The sequence below is a fragment of the Lethenteron reissneri genome, chromosome 18, assembly GCF_015708825.2.
Source record: "Lethenteron reissneri isolate LAM-NWPU_2019-01 chromosome 18, ASM1570882v1, whole genome shotgun sequence".
In the NCBI taxonomy this organism is placed as follows: Eukaryota; Metazoa; Chordata; class Hyperoartia; order Petromyzontiformes; family Petromyzontidae; genus Lethenteron; species Lethenteron reissneri.
The window spans coordinates 4176583-4197500 of NC_083796.1; the positions used below are offsets into that span (position 1 = coordinate 4176583).

Sequence of the window (20918 nt, forward strand, 5' to 3'; positions counted from 1 at the left end):
CGGAGGGGAGGTTGCGACGGGTCACGGATTGGGTTTTAAAGCGAGGCGGGAGTGCGAGACTCACACCAGCAGCTGCAGGAGCAGGAGCAGCAGCAGCAAGCAGCCACCACCACCTCGTCGACGAGCTTCCAAACCAACAGGTAGATCATTGCGACTCCGATAAAGTCTTGTTGACAGAAACCCTCTTACAACAATGCACGCGGCATCTACCGGGGGGTTAAAAATATATTTGTTTGATAAAGTTGTTATGTCTTCTTGGTTCTTTCGGTAAAGTCACGTAGAAGGGAAATAATAAAATAATAAACATAAAACATAATAAAATAATTCTCACGACGTTTCGGCCACAACGCAAGCAACCGTCCTCAGGTGAAGAACAGGTCTGTCGGAAAGACAGCTGCTTGCGTTGTGGCCGAAACGTCGTGAGAATAATTTTATTATGTTGTATTTTTATTATTTTATTATTTCCCTTCTACGTGACTTTACCGAAAGAACCAAGAAGATGAATCCCTGCAGTCACGAAAGCTTTAAATCGAAATTTAAAGTTGTTATGTTTTACAAGTGACGTGAATATATACTCGTCACTTTTTGATAGTAATATATTTTTAAATGTTATGAATTTAAATGGGAGATAATTTGTTGGATAGTGAATATACTACCAGGCTGAAATATTTAACAAAATCCTTTGTCACTAATATTGATATCACAGTGTTGAAACACATCTTATACATTTGCAGAAAGGAAAACTATATTTTGACACATGTGCATATAAGGTTGTCAAAATGTTTTACCTTAAACATAATTTTTGTATATATGCTATTTATCCAGTTCTATGATCTTGAGTTTTTAAAACAGTGTTGAAGATATTGTCCTGAACAATTGTTACGCAGTGCTTTAAGCATTTGTGGAATGTCTGCATACAATATTAGCCATATGATACAGAAATGTACGTGTTGTACTATTGTCATATTTATTTTTACTGTAATTTTTTGACGTAAAATATACCATGTTTTAACTGTCATCGAAATATGCAACACATGCACTGTGCTTTTTTAATATTCGGTATGTTTACTGTTTCATTACATGTTTATCAATGGAAGATGTATTTAATATGGCTTATATTAAATACTGTCCACGATCAAATCACTGAGGAATGCTTGGATGGGTGACCACCAGGTTCAGACAGGGCGCTCTCGGGGCTTCGTTGTGGGCAGCAGACGGCAGTGCAGCAAAATCCACTGTTGTACTGTACTTCTATGCTCCTCCGTCTATGTTCCTTGCCTTCAACCCATACTGACTAGAGTGGTCACATATGGTCATATAACCCCCAAGACCCTCATTCAGCAGTGGACTGATAACACGGCTGCACATGTACATATTGAATACTGTATAGTGAAAGTATGTATGTGCAATTTATGTACACATATACACACAATTGATGTTGTATATGTATAATAGAGGACGAGTTTTACGTTTCTTAGATGTATTATTCGTGTATTAAATTTACATGTATGATAAAGCCATTGCCTAGGATGTTGTGGTGGACTAACCAATCAGAGATCAAACTCTCACAAGACGTGACAAAAAGCCCGTCATAGATCCCAGAGGTCTAAAGGATGCTTTTCGTAGTTCTTTGGGATTTTACGTCATGGAGATATGGTCACTTTAAATAATCCTTTATTGTTGAATGAGAAAATACATGAGCATAAAGTTACTGCATCAGGTCCCAGAAGTGGTACCACGCTATGTGGAGCGATGGAGAGAACAGTCGGGTTTCTAACCACCACAACATCACTATGGGGACCTCATTTGCCAGTAAAAAATATGATAATTGGTTCTTTACCCTTCTATCTGGCAACAAAACTGACACCTTTTTGCAAGGAGTCATGTTTGCATAGACCGCAATACCTGCAGTCGTATTTATGACTGCAGGTATTGCGGTCTATGCAAACATGACTCCTTGCAAAAAGGTGTCAGTTTTGTTGCCAGATAGAAGGGTAAAGAACCAATTATCACCACAACATCGTGGGACTGGTGCCAACAGCTGAGGTTCCAGCAACACAAGAAGATCCACCTTGTCGCAATCAGATAAGATGTCCTCGATCTTGAAAAACATTATAATCCGGACGAGGTGGTGTTCACGTAGAAATATATTCATGGCTTTTTTTTCCAGAAACCACCGAATACATTGCAGTCAACTTTGATGTGGCTATGCACAAGTCACTCGTCAATTAAACAGTGTCCATTATAAAAAAAGACACTGCACCTCATCGCTGATCTCGAAAGGCCACAGTCATCACTGCAGATACAGAATTTCCTCGTTATTCACGAACTTGCTATCCGCGATTTTGGCTATCCGCGAATCGTATCTGGAACTCTACATGACTGCATCGAGAGTGAGAAAGAGAAATAAAGTAAGGAGATAAAGTTATGATAGAAAATGTTTTGGGAGAAAGTGATGAGATAAACGGATGAGATAAAGTTATGAGATAGAAAGTTATGAGATGAGAGAGATGAGAAAGATAGAGATATATAACTTCTTGAAGCTTTAGAAGAATCTGCAGACATTGCGCGTACGATATTCGTAGGCCAATGTCATTATCCGTGAAATGTGCTATTCACATATGATGACAATGAATTGTCACCATAAACGCGCCTAGAACCATGTGGGCACAGACCTTGAGTAGTATTGTATCGAGTCTCAGATGAGGGGATTCCAATGGCCCCGCGAATCATGTGGAGATAGTTGGAGTGATGAGGCGTCAGGGTGTGGTTGGAAGGTGAGATGACAGAATCCAGTTTCTAATTCCACTCTTCTAAAAAAGCAAACAGGATCCATGAGCGTGTGCCAGGGAGAGAGGGCCTCGTGAAGGGCAACGAGAGCATTCAAAACATCCCAACGCTGTGGCAATGGATCAAATGTCACAATTTGTCATGATCGCTTCATTATGGAAAATAAAACAGAACAGCCATCCGACAAATGACATCGGTTTTTTTCTAAGATGCTATTCTCACAGAATCGCACGGATGCTGGTACTGGTGGAAAGTATGTTTTTATCTTTGTCACAAATAAAACCATTCGGTTAAGTTAGGTACATGAATGTAAACTGAAAATCCATTACTGGTGATTATACGAGAATACTGCACCCGATCTTGTTTGTCTTTCCCACATGCAATCACTATATTTACGTACCAACAAAATATGTAGCTATACAAACAAACTCTGAATATATTTCAAAGGCATAGATACACTCTGGTAGAGAAAAAAAACTCACCGTGCAATAACGTGATCACACAACCATATACATTTACATTACATTTAAAAGTCATACACTCCTATATATCACCATGTGGCCAGGCACATTTGCACACCCCATGAGAGTTGAAATAGGCTCCCATTGAGAGGCGAGCCAAGTGTGTTTGCAAATTATCAGGATGAGGGCAAATTTAGAAACAAGCGTCACGTCCCCCACTCCCCACATCCCCCCACCCTCCCGTGCCACATTCTACTCGAGCCACCCTCTTTACAGCCGAACCCAAAAGACCAAACGCCTCCAACAAAACAGTCTGCTGCTATGACTCCGCTGGACTGCACTTCCTAAGCGACCAAACATGAGACCTCAATATGTAAATCTGATCACAGCTCATTCCATAACAAGCAAAGCTAACCATTCCATCCTCAACGTTCATACAATCAGTGTGCATGCTAATTCGGGCTCGTGGACTTTGTTGCATTTATACTTTTTGCCGACGCTATAATCGGCCGTCTAAACAAATAACTTAAGATCGATCCGAGTCCATGTTGCCAGTAAGTTGTTGGTGGAGAGTGAACGAATTGGTGTGTTTGTTTGTATAAAAAAACACATGTGTGTTTCCACGCATGTGTTTTGTATTTGAACCACCGAGAATATTGTGCATCTGTACGTTTCACGGTTCGCGTGTGTTTACCATCGCACTGTTATTGATGCCACGGTTCGAGGCTGTGTAACGAATGTCAGTCAGTCTGGCCGTAACCAAATGCGAGACAACGTTCAGCGTGACCTTTGCTGGCTGCGGCAGAGTGCGCATAATCTTTTAATGCAGTTCAATTTAAATCCAATGAGATCATGTACCTCAGAAACCCTACTCCAGATAACGCCAAAAATCATCACGTACCAGATATGTTCAAGGGACTGGCACGGAGGGCTGAATGTCAGCGTTGTGCTTCTAAAATTTCAACTGAAGTCGAGACGACACTTCTAAAATGTTCAAGTGGCGAGAGGGGTGAGACTCAATAAAGTAGTGGCTTATAAACTCACTGAAGTCGATAAACGCATTAACTCTTACCTATCACACCTTCAATGGTGCTGTTTGTTGCTGAACCTTTGGCCCTGTGCTCAGCAACTCTTATAAAAAAATATGGCCACTGATTTGTTTTCTTGTACAAGCCACTGACTGGCCTTAATTCGTTAACACAGCTCAACTTATAAGTCATTGCACTTGTAAGTTGTAACTCCTGCCATGCCATGCATGCTTCATTACCACACACTGTTTCCACCCCCACGGGTACGTGTGTCCGCGTGTGCAGGAGGAGCCACGTGGACAAAGTCTACAAAATCGCCAAATATAACGCGTCCTGTCCGACCCTCATCACTTTCACGTGAAATTAGGTCGAACTTTACCTCTCTCAAGAGCATTCAATTGCAATGAAGTTGTTTTCTTTCTTTCTATTGAAATGCCCCTAATAATTATTAAACCGCCAAGGCTGTCTGTCGCCAGTAAAATTAAGTGAACCACGGCGGTTTGGAACAGGGTGACTGTGGTGCTTAAAACACAGTAGAATGCTACGCATGCCAACGTTGGCATACATTTGTGAAAGTGAATGACAGCCGGATCACGGACGCCAAAATTCATGGTGGCTTTGCAGATTTTCGTCTCACGGTGTGCGCGTTGGTTGTGTGTGTGCGGGCGCGCGTGTCCAGCGCAAATGTCGGAGCGCTGTGAGCACTGCGTGACACCGCTCGCCGGTAAGGAGTACGTGCTTAGGGAGTGCAAGCCGTACTGCACCGAGTGCTTTACAAAGCTCTTCTCATTCCTGTGCGTGGGCTGTGGCAAAACCATCGGTGCAGGCACCCGGGTAACGCAAGCACACGCACACACACACACACGCGCGCGCGCACAAACAACCTCAGCAATGCAAGCACAGCACCAAGACGCACACACACACGCGCGCACATGGACGTACACACTTCAGGCCAGGCACCAGAGTTAATCCAGGCATAGGGATTCGCACCCAACAAGCGAACCTCCGTATTATAGCCGTAACAGACTGTTGGGGCAAGTGCTGTTAGCGAGTACCAATGAAGGCCGGCACGGGTGGCCAGAACCACCACGCCCGGCCGCCTTTGACTCCCCAGTGGCGATGTTTACACTTCACACGAGGTACTCATTTGAGGCTGAGTCGACCTAGGGGAGGCCCAGTATCGGTTCACACATTCGTCACTGGTGTTGCCAGTAAGCTGCAATCGAACTCTGGCCGCCAGGTTCGTACCGCAGCACGCTAACCGTTGTACCACCGCTTCCCACCCAAGACCGAGATGCACAAAAGACAAAGATATATCGTATAGCCTTAACAGACTGTTGGGGCAAGTGCTGTTAGCGAGCACCGAGATACACACACATACACACACATCAGTACACGAATGCATAAATATTACCCTGTCCGTAATGCACGTTCCACATGGTGAACACATGCTGCATGCTGGTCAGTAACCTTTGCAAAACCCAAGGACCTGCATTCAACCCACTCATGCCTTCTCAGTCACCCGAGACATGACCCACATGCATGAGTGCATTCCATCATCGCAAGCGTGTTTATAACGCGGGGGGTATAGGTCCTGATCCCTGTGTACACAATGCACACCGGCCCAAACGCACACCGTGGACATTTAATGCCCTTGTATGTATATGAAGCAAGCTATTTATATGAAGCTGACGTAGCAACTAGAAATAGGTGATATATTCATTTCTTTAATTGCTCACAAAGCCGCAGATGTCCCACTCCCGTCCACCAAGTCCCTTCACACACATCCCATTATTTTTCTCCCAGCTGCCCATGTCTGTAACAGTAGAGCTGCAGCACTTGTGGAAGTTGTAGAGGTCCCGCTGACAAATTCCATCCGTAACTGACTCGGCCACCAGATCCAGCCAGTCTCCACAGTCTGCCCACATACATTGAACTGAATATTGCAAATCGCTGATAGTTTTTATAGCAGCTATAAGATGAAGTGGCATCAATGCCACAATGAAGGGGCATTTAGATGTATGCAAATTACGGGTACGGGGTGAAGACGTTAGTTATTTGTCTAAAAAGAACACAAGCGAGGTCTTATATAAGGACCAGAGGTGAGAGGACAACTATGTGTTTTACATTTGATAGTATTATTATTATTTGCCCTGTAGGGGTGTCCTGTATATGTGAGCGATGTGATGTTTGGTGTACCGTACATTCATCCCTACGCACAATAAATGTGCGACCCTAGACAACAAGAAGCAAAGAGTGGCAGAGGTGCGTACCGTTTGATCGCATTCACATAACTGTGAATTTCTGAAAGTTACGTTCTGTAACACACATTTCATATGTATGTAGTACGTAAAAAAAAAACATGCAGATGCTTGCTTAAACTTATCAATGCAGCATCTTTGTGGCCCATTAAGTAAAGCACTTTTATATCAAACGAATATGAAACCTAGCAAGACACTCACAGGGCAGAAGGATGTGAATCGTCTTGAATTGCTTTCGACCACCGCGGCATAAAAAATTAACCCGTAAAAACAAAGTTTTTCACTATAAATCCTTTATATGCGTGGCATCGGTTTTATTTTATTATTCATTTCTGTTTTTCTTGAGTAAGAGTTTCATTTTTATCACATTGGTATTTTAAATTAAATATGAAAAATAAAAATTCCTAAAAAGTGGAAAATGTAGGAAACATTTTTTCACGAAAATAAATTGTCACGCACAACGAGTCTGTGTGCAAAATGTCAGCTCGATTGGATCACGGGAAGTGGGTTAAAAAAACGACCGAAAGATTTGCACGGTCGTAAGCGCGCAAGCAAGCAAGCAAGCGAACTTAATATAAAGGATTTAAAAAACCATCTCGCTCGTCGAGTCTCTTGCGGCCCCCAACTCACGACGCTCGATCGGCCGTGCGATGGGTCGACGATGTGCAGAAGCTGAGCCTCGACAACCTCCACTGGCACGAAGGCTGCTTCAAGTGCAGTGAGTGCGCGACGCCCATCGGAGCCGCCACCGAGTACCTCCTCGAGGGCAAGGAGATCGTCTGCAAGAGTTGCGCGATATCGCCTACAGGAGGCATGGGGGACTCGTGCGTGAGCTGCAAGCGCGGTATCCGCGAAGGTGAACGCCTTACACGCCACCCCCCCACCCCCGTGCATACATTACACCGCGGCAGGTTCGTTACATATATATGTATTTTTTTTAATGGGGACGCATCAATTATCAACTTGATTTCCGTTCTAGATTTGAAGCTTTCGTGACTGCAAGGATTCATACTCTTAGGTTTTTTCGGTAAAGGCACGTAGGGGAAAATAAATAAATAATAAACCTAAATTATGATAAATAATAATAGAAATAAAATAATAAATCACGACGTTTCGGAGGCAACACAAGCTTCCTTCATCAGGTGAAAAAAGGCACAACAAAATAACCGTAGTGAGAGTTATTTGTGTTGCTAATAAACATGAAAATCCAATTCACACTTAAGCACACAAACAAATGGACGTGTCCCACCTTTTCTGTCTTCGTTCTACGTCTCTCACATCACGACATTTATGTCTCACCTCCATCCTTTGTTCCTAATTCCTCTCCATCTCGCTGCCCCCCCCCCCCATCCTAACATTGGCACAGGTGTCGCCAAGGTGGCTTACAAAGGCCGCACGTGGCACGAGCGCTGCTTCGCGTGCGCACGCTGCATGGAAACCATCGGCACCAAGAGCTTTGTGCCGCACGGCGACGAGATCTACTGCGTGTCCTGCAACGAGAAGAAGACCGCCACTCGGTGCTTCACCTGCCACAAGGTGCGCCAAGCATGGGTGGAGAAAACCCGATTTTTACAGCGGCAGGCATCGGGTTTTTTCTTTAATACGATTAAACCCGATTTCGGGGAATTAAAACCTGGTTTAATGACTACGAAACTCTGATCCAAGGCTTAGGCTGCTTCCTCGTCGGTGCTGCTATCGTACTCGGGGGGGCCAGTCGGGCACGGGGTAGTCGTAGAATGCGGCGGGCAAGTTGGTCGTGATGAACACGAGCTTCTCCATAATCGCGGGCGCCAGTGAGTTCCTTCGCTTGGAATGGATGACGCCCATCGTTGAGAGGTGCGGTTCTGCAATTAAAACCAATTAAACCGGATGTCTCCCAATCTCAGATGATCGGGTTTAATATAAAAAGACAATTAAACCCGATTGTAGAAAACCCGACTGTGCCAACCTTGACGCCAAGTCGGATGGCCGATAGGTTCAAAGAGCGCCTGCCAAACTGGTGCAGATGCTACGATTGCTGTGATTTCTTCTTCACCACAAAACACCATAGACAGTAACTTCTTCTGCATGGTGGCCCGCCAATATATTGAGGGCTGACTGGTCCGTAAATTGGATGCAAGGTAGGAACACAAAGGGTTCTCATTGATGGCTTAACACATTCGTTAATAACACGACGCCATTAAATGAAAAACGACATAAATAGGCTCCGTTTGGGGCAATATATTTTTTACTTTTAAAACCACAGTGTTATCGACGAAAGTGTTTCGTTTTTAAAATTCTGCTTGTGCGCCACTGCCGAGTCAGCATCGCCAAATAAAGTAGTGTAGTACTGCATTATAAGAATAGAGTGGAAGATGGTCACTGTTGTTTGTAAGAGAAGCTATTTAAACTTTTGAGAATGAGGCAAGCCGCAAGGTCACGTTGTCACACTGCTGGGAGACGATTCCCTATTCACAACGCAACTGCCATATGATACACAAGGCAAACAGTGCTCGTAGGGACCGTCCATAAATGACGTCACGAACCTGGGGGGGGGAGGGGTCAGACATTTGTGACGATGTGTAACGAGGGGGGGGGGGGTGAGAAATGTGACGTCACATCAAAATGCGCAACTTTAAATAAATATCAACAATTAATAGACTTTTTAATAAATGTTTTCTCCTACAACATCAGAGTGCAGCGCCACATTAAATACGCACGACAATGACAATAGTTTAAAGCGATTTGAAGCATGTTTAATTTTGGGAGGGGGGGCAGAGCTTTGTGACGTCATATTTGAGGGGGGTCTGACTTTTTGTGACGTGTGACGAAGGGGGGGGGGGGTCAAAAATCGTCCAAAATCGCGTGACGTCATTTATGGACGGTCCCTTAGTTTGAGTAATGGGCTGTGCGTTATACGTCGTCGGCGAGTGTCAGTCAGTTCGCTTATTTCAGATGAGGCCCATTGAGGTAAAGAGCCAAAACAGCCGCATTGTGGAAGGGATTTCTGCGTGGCAATCGCACCTCCGATTAGCACGGTTGGCTACGTACGGTGCAAAAGAAGTTCATACACATCGCCGTGGCGCTTGTGCCAGGCTAGGTGCACTTTGAAGCCACGTAGACTGGGGAAGGCTTGCTGATAGGCCATGGGACAGCCGTGGGTGTTAAGGTTTGACATACCTGCGATGACTGGCACACGTACGTATGTATACAAAATGTTATTTTATTTATCCGGGAAAGCCTAAAAAGATCTCCAGACTTTTCATGAGAGTCCTGCATTGCGACGTTTCAACATGCATAGTGGCCGCATGGGGGGCAGTTGTGTGTGTGGAGAGGTGTGTGTGTGGGGGGGGGTAATCACTGTATTCTCTGACGGAAATGGGACACGTATGTATGTTGAACTTCTTTTGCACCGTACGTAGCCAGCCGTGCTGAGCGGAGGTGCTGGGTAAAGAACGACAAACCAAACACACAGAAGCAGTCCCAAATAAACGAGTTCTCAATCGACCCACCCGCTTGTGGACTTCCCAATACACTCAACGTATCGGTCTCGCACCAATGTATAGTAGTAGTACCGTGTATGTTACTTAAGACTCCTCGCTCATTGACATCCATGACCCTTTTCCCCTGCAGCCGGTGACGGAGAAGGGAGTGGTCTACAAGGAGCACACCTACCACCGTGACTGCCTCGTGTGCATCGGCTGCAACACGCCACTGGCCGGGTTGAACATGTGCACGCGTGGAGAGCTGCTCTACTGCGAGCCCTGCTTCGAGAAGAAGTACTCCAAGAAGTGCACCAACTGCAGGCAGCCCATCGGTAAGACCCCGCGCGCGCGTGGGAAATTCGTGTGGCTTTAAAATGTTTCGTTCCGTATGGATTTGAAGTTTTCGTGACCGCAGGAATCCGTACTCTTTGGTTCTTTTGGTGAAGTCACGTAGGTAGAAAAAATAATAGACCCACGACGTTTCGATCGCAACACAAGCGTCCGTCATCAGGTGAGACAATCACTTATAGATTTGAAGCTTTCGTGACTGCAATGATTCATACTCTTAGGTTTTTCGGTAAAGTCGCGTAGGTAAAAAATAAAAATAATAGAAATAATAATAGAAATAAAATAATAAATCACGACGTTTCGGAGGCAACACAAGTCTCCGTCATCAGGTGGGACCGTCACAGCTAGCTGTTACCTACGTGACTTTACCGAAAAACCTAAGAGTATGAGACAATCACAGCAGGGAAACTGCTGAAACTCGCCTGATCACGGTCGCTTGTGTTGCGATCGAAACGTCGTGGATCTATTATTTTCTACCGACGTGACTTTACCGAAAGAACCAAAGAGTATTTTCTTCCGTTATTTTATTCATATTTAGTGACTCGCTTAACATTTTCTCCATGTTGTACTCCGATCGTTTTTGTTGTTGTATTGTTCGCTATTGTGACTTGCTGACCCACCCCATATTAGACATCTGTGGGATAAAGAGCTTCATAGCTCATCGGATTCCTCCAGTCTAAATAAAGATTCTCATTCTGACATGTACGCGTGACCATTTGGGTCACCATTGATCCGGACCGCTCTCAAGTCTCACGCATTCAGTGCGAGATTCGCACATTTGGCTGATGTCAGAAATCGATGCTTTTTAGAGCGGAGGAAGCATACAACGTTGGGCCTCTCCTTTACGCTCCACCACTTCCTGCTGGTCTCGTGCCGCCACTAATCAATCTCACGGCCACCGTTATGTTCCAAACAGACAGTTGTGGTGCTCACTGCAAAGGGCCCGATGTGGCACACGGGGCCAGATCAATGGGGAAGTTTCTAAGAATAAAACATAAAGGACACACAGTAGCACAGCAGGCAGAATTGGGGTCCGTCAGTCGTCATGATTTAAACGGATTGGAGGACAGAACATGCATGAAGCTGCTGCCAGTCCACCACAACCAGTAATAAAGGTCGAAATTATTGTCTAATTCCGGAGTAAGATGTTATTATAAATATATACTTCATATATGGAAAACCTGATGAAAGTGTAAGCCCTACAGTACTGGATATCAGAAAAAAAGGCTTGATATCCATTGACCGAAAGTCACATAGATAGAATAATAAAAATAATATCACGACGTTTCGATCGCAACACAAGCAATCGTCATCAGGTGAAAAACATAGCGGAAGAACTGCTAAGGCAGGGAGTTATAAAAGTTTGAGATGGGTGTAGCCCAAGGGTCAGCGGGCGGGGCTAGAGATGAAATTTGGCATTTTTTTGCTGCGATTGTGATCCCAAAACCAATGCATCTCCTTCCCTTCTGCCTTCCACAGCTGCGGGAGCAAAATTTTTGACGCACGACTCCCTCGAGTGGCACACCGAGTGCTTCAAGTGCAAGCGCTGCGGCCTCAACATGGCCGGCAAGGGCTTCGTGGCGCGCGGAGACGACATCTTCTGCGGTGATTGCGCCAAGTGATGGGAGACGAGCAGCCACTCGCAACAGACACCTGCACAGCATAATACAAGCATCGTTGGCCATCACTCACCGCAGCACATGTGGAACGCGGCATGTGCCATGTGTTCGGGGGAATGCTATTTCAAATGTTGTAAGGTTTAATTTTACGTAAAAATATGAACGTGTAGCTATGCAATCACAATTTCGCGTTGAATTTATTTGCATGTTTTCAAGATGTGTACCGATGTTGATATTCTCAGTGAGCTTTTACCAACGAAACTACTTTGAATTTGATGAAACCGAAGCCAGATTTGAAGTTTATTTTGTTTAATCAGGTGACAACTCAGACCAGGATGAGTCATTTGCAAAAGTGGTCTGGGTCACCAAATTTACAAAAGCAAAATAAATAAAGTTACAGCAATGAGGCAAATATAATGTGTTGGTTTCTGAAAAAGAATGATCCCAATGACTCTACTACATTAATGATGCATCAGTCCATTATTTGACATTGTATTGGCTAAAATGAGTGTTTTACAGCCGGTATATTATTTTCATTGTAAGCAGATATGAAGCAGCTAGTTATGGGATTTGCCTAACATGCAAGAATTTTGCATATTGATTTGGAATGACATGAAAGATATTTCAAAAATGTATATCGTATAAATATACATTTTTACTGCATGTCTGTGTGCCACACTTTCAATAAAGTCTGAAACTGGAAAAAACAAAAAGGCCTTACTTCACAAATACTTACATTATACGGCAATTTATTACCTGTTTTACACACATTGCAATTAGTTCACAACATAATCTGACATATGCACTGAAGCTCATGACTAGAATAAAACGTGAACAATGACTTGATTCCTACGCACATCATCATTATGCAAAAAGTAAAGAACCAACGTTTACCATAGAATAACCAAGTCCAGCTACAACAAATAATGCATTTCGCTGAAGACGCTCCATAAATAATTTTCTCGAGTTTTACAATTTTTTTCCATTAAATGTCACCATTTTTTAAGCTGATCACTGACATTTTTAACACATTACAGCATGAGCAGTTATATTTGTTATCTTTGCGAAACACTCAGCGCACAAAACTCAGCTGGGCTGTAGCCTCCGCTGAATAAAAAAAAACGCACAACAATCACAACCAGCAGCATTAAGCAGAATACATCAGAAGGGCCACATCCTGATTGGAAAGCATTATTTTGAAAATGCTTGGCTGTATTCAATGACCGTAAAAACTTAGTTTCCATTTCCATTTTCGCACGTAGCTATGCCAATTCAACGTAAAACATTTTTCAGCATCAAGTCAAGAATCTCGCGCCAGATGTATAATATTCTGTGTATAAGGACAAAGACCCCCTGTATAGCCATAACAGACTGTTGGGGTATGTGCTGTTAGTGTGTTAGTGAGCAACTATGAAGGCCGGCACAGCAGACAAGCGGGTGGGTGGCCAGCACCACGCCTAGCCGCCTTTGTCTTCCCAGTAGCGGTGCTTACACCAGGTAGTTATTTCAGGCTGAATCTACCTAGGGGAGGCCCAGGACCGGTTCAGATAATGGCCACTGTGGGTCGTGACCAGGAATCGATCTCGGGTTGCTGAGTGCATAGTTCAGCGTGCTAACCGCTACACTACCACTGCCCATATATATGCACACACACACATATATCATTGTTGAAATATTCTTCAGCAGTGCTCAGCAATACACACACGGGATATATAGCACGTGTTGTTTGAAATTTCAAGACATGTGGGCTCAGCTGTAGCATAACACAATCTGGCATATCAGCTCCATAGTAAGCACACGCACGAGTCCATGGAAATAATTTAACGGTGAAAGTAGTAAACTCGATACATGCTCCAATTGCTGATTTATTTAGTCATAGGATAACATTGTGATAGTGGTATCTCATGCCAGGCCTAAATCCACTCTCAGAGGAAACTAAACTCAAAATGTATTTCTTTGGTAGACACATAATTGGACGATATGGTTAGTGGTTAATACATTAACTTTCACTTTGGAAGATTAATGGTAATGCACGTCCATGCTACCCTCATCGGAGTGATGCTGCACTCATAACAGCAGTAATGCCGCACGTGATTATCTCATGATTACGGGTAGCACTGACAGCAGTGATAGCTATCACGTGAGCACCCCATGACTGCTTAAAGCTTGCAGGTAACACATGGAACTACTACTGTACTAGCTACGGATCAAATGTGTCTGATGAAGGGGTCGTGAAATGGTTATTGCAGGTGGCGACAAAAGCCCCTTCGAAGCCGGATGGCTGAGAGGATTAATGCCACATGTCACAGCACTGAGCCAGCAACTGCTGGGATCCTGGATTTAAATCAAAGCAACCACGTGACGAAACTGGGTTGTTGTCATAAGTCGTGTTCCTGTTAATTCCACTCACAAATGACTGCACAGAAACTAGCGCATTACACTTTGTTGCCACCTAATTCGTTACGTGCTAGATTTTGAAACTGACAAAATGATCAAATAGACTGTCATGTGACGTATATTTGTAGTGCGAGAAAATGTTGTGCCCTTCGCGTGGACAAGAGGCAACTGAAAGTATCTCATAAGTAGTTGATATAATCTTCAGGCCATTCTCCAAAATGGGATGACGTATATCTCTTTCTTCAAAAGGTATCCAAATAGAAATGTCTTAATCTCATGACATAACGCTATTAAGCAAAATTTGAACATCATTTCGAACAAAAAAAATCTGACAGCTCCCCTCGTCTTGATTTATAGAAAGGAAAGCTGCCTTTTCTTGAATTCTGTGGAAGTCTCGATCTGTGGAGCTATATAGATTTACTATATAATATAGAATTATTATATAATTTGTGCTTATCTTCGCGGTCATTCATGTTCCATTCCAAGCCTCAGAATAAACCATAATAATAAATTTTACTGTTTAAATGGCAGTAGTGACCAACATAAAATGTGGCCATCGTCGATAACACTGAGTATAATACCCTTAAGGAATGAAAACCTTAAATTTGTAACGGCCATTTGCTGTAATAAAAACTCAACATTTGAAAAAGAAAAAGAAAATACTCCACGCATATGAAAAAATAAGATACAAGGTCACAATAATAGTACTCTTAGATCATGCCCGCTATTTTAACCTAAACTTATCAACAAAATATCAACACATTCCAAATTAGCAGCAGAGTGGTTGAAATTTAAGTGGCATGGAATGTTAAACAGGTTATGTACTTGTCAAAATTCCGATTGTACAAATTGCACATAGCTGTGCCCAAGCACAATTTTTAAAAGTGCTTAAACAAATAATTGTCACCTGCTCTCGCAACAAATAGGGATCTTACTACAATGCCAACTACCTAAACTGTGATCAGGGCTCTCATTTGTTCGTTGTTGCGATGTGTAAAACATGAAAACCAAAACAATTCTAGGATATGTGTAAACCCAGATAAAAAAAGATAATGTATGAAGAACTTAAAAATGATTACAAATAACAATGACTTTTGGGGCAAAATAACAGAACGATATCTATAAAAACAATGTTGCATTGCTGGCATTTTAATAAAAAATACATAGTGAATCCACTTTCCGAGTGAGTAGCCCAAACAATTAAAATATTGCTCACCGGCAAATTCCTCTAGACACAAGTACACTATATTTTGCATGTCATCTCTAACAGCCATAAAGGGACAGAACAAAGAAGTGGCATGTGAAATGTGGTTTAAATCTGAGAAACCTGGACTGAAGAACATTCCCTGAGCCAAACGCTGCCACCCTGAATACATGTTAATTCTGCCCCTTATATCAAAACCAACGCAGATCACGTCACAAAACACTACTTCACAGTAATTCCCATCAGCCGTCGAAAGTTACCCATCCTTTAGGTAATGTCGATGGCTTGGGGTTAGACGTTGCGGTCAACTGGTCCCTAGCAGCTATGCTGGCGGGTGCAACTTCCCGGTTGACATTCCAGACGGCCTCTGTGGAGATGGACGATGACAGTGGCGGCATAGATGATAACGAGGATGAAGGAGGTAACGACGAAATTGGCGCCACAAATGGATTTAACAAAGGAGTCGAATGGACAGTCCGGAAAGCGGGTGTGGGTAGGGACGTCGATGACGATAAAGTCGCAGTGACTGAACATGCTTCTTCCGGTACTACAAAGGGGTTGGGAGACATTCTGAAAGTGGCTGCAATACGTGGAGGAATAGGTGGGGCCTGTAAACGAGGACATGTCATTTGACTCTCCTTCAAACCATTTAAGTTATTTGCGGCCACACCACTCCTAATTTCCGGGCGACTATTGATGACAACTGGTAGCTCTGCAGGAACCGGTGGACGAATTCTGGACGCCAAATTGTTAGCCACAATTGGTTTACTTGCAAAAGGAGGGTTACTGAGGAAGTCCAGTGGCTGGCAGGGAGATTCTGTACGGGTTGGTGGTACAGGATGGCAATTACTTAGAACTGAACCGTTGTCAGCAGTGACTGGCGGGGTGGCAGAAAGTGGGCCTAACATAGAAGGCTTTATGAAAGGATTGGTTGTGGCAACTTGGCGGCTGGCTGGAACAGGAGGGAGGACATTCGAGTTGAACGGCTGCTCAGCAGAGATGGGAGAAGGCCTGGCATGGAGGGTTCGTTGTCGTTGAGGTGGGATTGGAACCTGACGGTTGGGATCAACCGACTCTTCACCAATGTTGAACACCACGAGGGAGGGTGTTAGCAAATTGGCACTGCTTGATCGCTGTCAAAGACACACAGACAGACAAAAAAAAGTCGTTTTGATATCTGTATTGACTGATCTAATTAGCCATAAAAGGGAGACAAAACTGATGCTCTCTGATTTGGCACCAGGGATGTGTAACTCAGTCTTAAAAATCTGAATAGTTTTAATTGCATATAGAAACACTGAAAGGTACCTGTGTTACTCTGGAGGCTTGTTGAGTGAGAGAAAGGTATAGGCAAACATATGTTAGGAGAGAGTGCAGAGAAATTCACGATAAACTATTTATTATATTTTATATATTAACTAAACTGACTGATGTTGTTAACCACTTTGCAGGACAATGAGAACTCAATACAAACACAACACAACCTGCATCAATATATTCAGTGTCTACATAGGTGATCAAGCAAGCTCTCAAAAACCAACACAGCATCAGTTCACCTTAAGTCAAACATTAACATCGCACTGCTCCACAAATTCACACACTTACCTTCAGCGGGACAGGGGCTTCAGCATGTGGAATGGACTGCGTAGACCTGGTTCTCGGTGGAGCCTGAGGGGCGGAGGAGGTAGCCGTGGCCTGCAAGAGGCCCTGTGTGGAAGGGGATGGAGGCTGTGTGTCTAAGAACTGAGCCTGTGTGGAAGGAGAGGGCACCATGGGCTCCTGCATAGGAGGCGAAGCAGCTGGGGAAGGCAGCATGGCCTCAGGCAATGGGGAAGGGGCAGTCGTCTGAGTTGGCAGCATGGGTATGAGCAGCTGCTGTATTTGGTTAGAATGTACTAATTGGGGCAGCATGGGTTCAGGTAGTGAGGGAGAAGGCTGTGATAAGTTTTGTGGAGAGGGGGCAGCAGCAGAGGGCAGCAGTGGCTCGGGTAGGTTGACAGGAGCTCTCGATTTTGCGATCTCCGGGCTTGAAGAGGCAACAGCTATAAAAAATAAACAAAAAGAAGAGTAAATTAAACTTGATCTGAAGCTTTCGTGACTTCAGGAAATACTCTTGGGTTCTTTCGGTAAAGTCACGTAGAAAGAAAAATAATTAAATAATAGAGGACGACGTTTCGATTGCAGCACAAGCAACCGTCATCAGGTAGAACTAAATTTGAGAGACAAAACACAGACACGGAGACACACAGACAGACACACAAGCAGAGACAGACAACACAAGAGACACACAGAGAGAGACACACAACATAGACACACAGAGACCCAATGCCTCTGTGTCGAGGCCTTAAATAGAAAGAGGGGGGGGGGGGGGTAGAGAGAGAGGTGGGTCTGCTGGAGCAGCTGCTGGAGCACAGAAATTAGCATGTTACTGAAAGACTCAACAAGACTGGTACATTTTAGAGATGTTTTTCAGAGAAAATCTACCAGGCTCTCATAGGTCCATTCGCTCTCTCTCCCTTGGTCGCTTCGGGGTGGATTTCCACGCAACTCTCTGGGTTTCTGTGTGTCTATGTTGTATGTCTCTCTGTGTGTCTCTGTGTTGTCTCTCTCTGCTTGTGTGTCTGTCTGTGTGTCTCCGTGTCTGTGTTTTGTCTCTCTCTCAAATTTAGTTCTACCTGATGACGGTTGCTTGTGTTGCAATGGAAACGTCGTATTCTATGATTTAATTTATTTTCTTTCTACGTGACTTTACCGAAAGAACCAAAGAGTATTAGTCAATTATTTTGTACAATATTCGCTTATATCCATTTTATTAATTTTCCGGATATGTGAAACTAACTATTTTGAGTGTTTGAGCAGACACTGGCATGCACAAACTTTACCTGCACTTCTGTGTTGTGGAGGGGTTGCTGGAAGTGGGGGGGGTGGGCGACTTGGAACACGAGGCATGTCCTTGTAAACAAAAATGATACAATGCTATTACTGAACATACAGGGTGCTTTAAAAAGATGGACTCAATTTCAAAGCAGTATATTTCACGATGGCAACATGTTACAATTACACAAAAAGTTACACACGGTTTAATGAGTTATCAAGTTTTACTAACCATTTTATAAATTCTCTACGTGCCCTCCACCAGCTGTACGGACAACATCGAGACGATAGTTGAATTCGTCCCAAACGCCTCTCTTCTCACGTTCTCCTCTGAGCTGCGTGGTCGCCCTGTGCTCTTCCCCTTACACAAACAGCCTGTTTCCTCAAATTGTCGGTACCAACGACGAATGCTCTTTGACATTGGCGCATCAATGCCAAAACGGCGTTGAAACGCACGCTGCACCGCAATTACGGATTCAGTCTTGCTGAACTGCAGAACGCAAAACGCCTTGCGTTGCGGGGTCACCATCTTGCGAATGACTGAGGCTCGGGGCTGTTTGTGCGCTGGGAGAGGCATCTAGCGGTAATCATTTGAAACTCTATGCTCCGCCCTTTCAAGTGGTAAGAGTTGCATTCATGGGCGGTTTCGTGGTTACAGAGATTTTATCAATTTCATATCGGGGCCATGTTTTTGAAACACCCTGTATACCATTGGGGTGTTTGTTTACATTCCTCTTGAACACAGCATGACAGGCAAGTGGGAACAAAATAAAACATTGTAAACTCACCTGGGAGCGAGGAGCAGATGTGGGCTGCAGAATGGTTGAGCCAGGAGCAGGTTGGCTCTTGACTACACACACCCAACAACCAAACAGGTACAATGGCTCAATTGTTCCCCATACAATTTTGCTCCTTCTTATAACAATGTAAAGGTCAACTTTTGGGTGTGTAAAAAATATTACAGTAATCCCTCGCCACTTCGCGGTTCAAGTTTCGCGGCCTCTGTGCATCGCGGATTTTTTGAACTGATTTAAAGGCCTCATTATACCTGTGCAGTAACACCATCATCATTATCATTCATCATCACATTCATCGAACTGCACAGGTCTGTCATCGTCGTCATTGTCATCGTCATTGTCATCGTCGTCATCATTACTGGAGTCAAGTCTCAAGATACTACTGTCATTGGTGAGTGTACATCTTATTAATATTGAGAATATGATTGGAATTGAGAATCACCGCGTTTGCGTATCGTGGTGTATCTCACCGCTGGGGGGTGGAGGTCTCTGTGGAGGTGGAGGTTTGGCAGGAGGGCCAGCTGGCTTGCTCAGGGATTCACTTGTCTGTTTCCCAAAGCTCTGCCAATCTCGGCCCTCACCTGGTACAATAACATAGATGCGGCACGCCTTTAAGTTAGACTGTCTACTTGACAGACCTGCTCTCCACCTGAGGACGGCTGCTTGCGTTGTGGCCGAAACGTCGTGAGAATTATTTAATTGTTTTATTTTTATTATTTAATTATTTCCATTCTACGTGATTTTACCAAAAGAACCAAGAAGATGAATCCCTGCAGTCACGAAAGCTTTAAATCGAAATTTAGGATTACAAGTAACAGCCAAACACAAGCTTCCGTAGGTGTCTTTGAAAACCATTTCATAATACTTACATCTCTAGCAATGGAGATTTGAAAGGTTCGTGTTCATTTTTGAAAATTATTTTGGCAATTAGAGAGCACAAAGTGGTGGACACTTACCGTGAGTCGGCGACGGGCAAGGGGAGGGTTTTGGAGATGGACGGGGAGAGACACTTGGGTCAACGGCCATGCCTGATGTCAGCTGATCCTGCGTCCCACCTTCCTCTGCGTCTGCCATATCATCCTGTTCATCTGAACACCACACGTGAATGATGAAAGCAAACCTTCATGTTTTTCACCTTGACTCACAAGAGAATATATATAAATAGCATATACATAACAAGTGGCTTAGTGGTGGTCAGTGGATTCACTGCGCAATGAACCTGTCGATCTGAGTTCAATTTCCAGTTATGTCTAAAGCAAGTGGCAACTGATATGCAAACTGGTCATCGTACTACCCTCCTATCCACATTCAGCAACTTGCACTGACCAGCATGCTGAAGTTTGGTTAAACAACCCCCATGACTGACGTGGCATGCGGAGGCTGGATTGTCAAGTGGTTGTATTTGTTTCCCCCCCCTCCACCCCCACATTTCAATAGAAATGTAATGTATTCAAGAGGAGCATATTCTGCAGATAATTGAACCTAATGGCGGTACTCCGGGGTACCATAGTACCCCGGCTCTTGCATAATGTCCGTGATGCAGTCATTTTTAGTCTGATGATGGTCGGCGATGCGGCAATCGACTCATCTCGACGAGCTGTACACGATGCACCACTACGGTGTGTACGAGCATTCAGGGTTTCAGCGCAATCGTCCTCGCTGAGTTTCGACATCG

At 44.0% G+C, this 20918-nt stretch overlaps 2 protein-coding genes across 5 annotated transcripts in view; one reads left to right on the forward strand and one right to left on the reverse strand.

The window, feature by feature from the left end:
- Nucleotides 1-12655, forward strand: LOC133343734 (four and a half LIM domains protein 2-like). Its single transcript, XM_061553501.1, has 6 exons — nucleotides 1-140; nucleotides 4959-5113; nucleotides 7210-7396; nucleotides 7907-8076; nucleotides 10153-10336; nucleotides 11832-12655. Exons 2-6 carry the CDS (start codon nucleotides 4964-4966, stop codon nucleotides 11972-11974), a joined length of 834 nt encoding a protein of 277 aa, XP_061409485.1. The 5' UTR covers nucleotides 1-140; nucleotides 4959-4963; the 3' UTR covers nucleotides 11975-12655.
- The window catches only part of SYNJ1 (synaptojanin 1), a 28492-nt gene continuing 20035 nt past the window's right edge, over nucleotides 12462-20918 (reverse strand). For 3 of the 4 annotated variants that reach the window (XM_061553490.1, XM_061553491.1, XM_061553489.1), the window contains exons 24-29: nucleotides 20200-20331; nucleotides 19714-19824; nucleotides 19235-19296; nucleotides 18455-18524; nucleotides 17178-17614; nucleotides 12462-16705 (exon numbers count right to left, since the gene is read on the reverse strand). In XM_061553490.1, the coding sequence (XP_061409474.1) occupies nucleotides 15815-16705; nucleotides 17178-17614; nucleotides 18455-18524; nucleotides 19235-19296; nucleotides 19714-19824; nucleotides 20200-20331 (1703 nt within the window). In that variant the 3' untranslated portion in view covers nucleotides 12462-15814. Of the gene's footprint in view, nucleotides 16706-16880; nucleotides 16898-17177; nucleotides 17615-18454; nucleotides 18525-19234; nucleotides 19297-19713; nucleotides 19825-20199; nucleotides 20332-20918 lie in introns of all 4 variants that reach the window. The other variant, XM_061553493.1, reaches the window with a different exon arrangement.

Bases quoted from the DNA above. Each gene is read 5' to 3' on its own strand.
- LOC133343734 (XM_061553501.1), top strand. From the start codon at position 4,964: ATGTCGGAGCGCTGTGAGCACTGCGTGACACCGCTCGCCGGTAAGGAG. The intron at 7,397-7,906 runs GTGAACGCCTTA...ACATTGGCACAG, and splicing joins CAAGCGCGGTATCCGCGAAG to GTGTCGCCAAGGTGGCTTAC. The intron at 10,337-11,831 runs GTAAGACCCCGC...TGCCTTCCACAG, and splicing joins CAACTGCAGGCAGCCCATCG to CTGCGGGAGCAAAATTTTTG.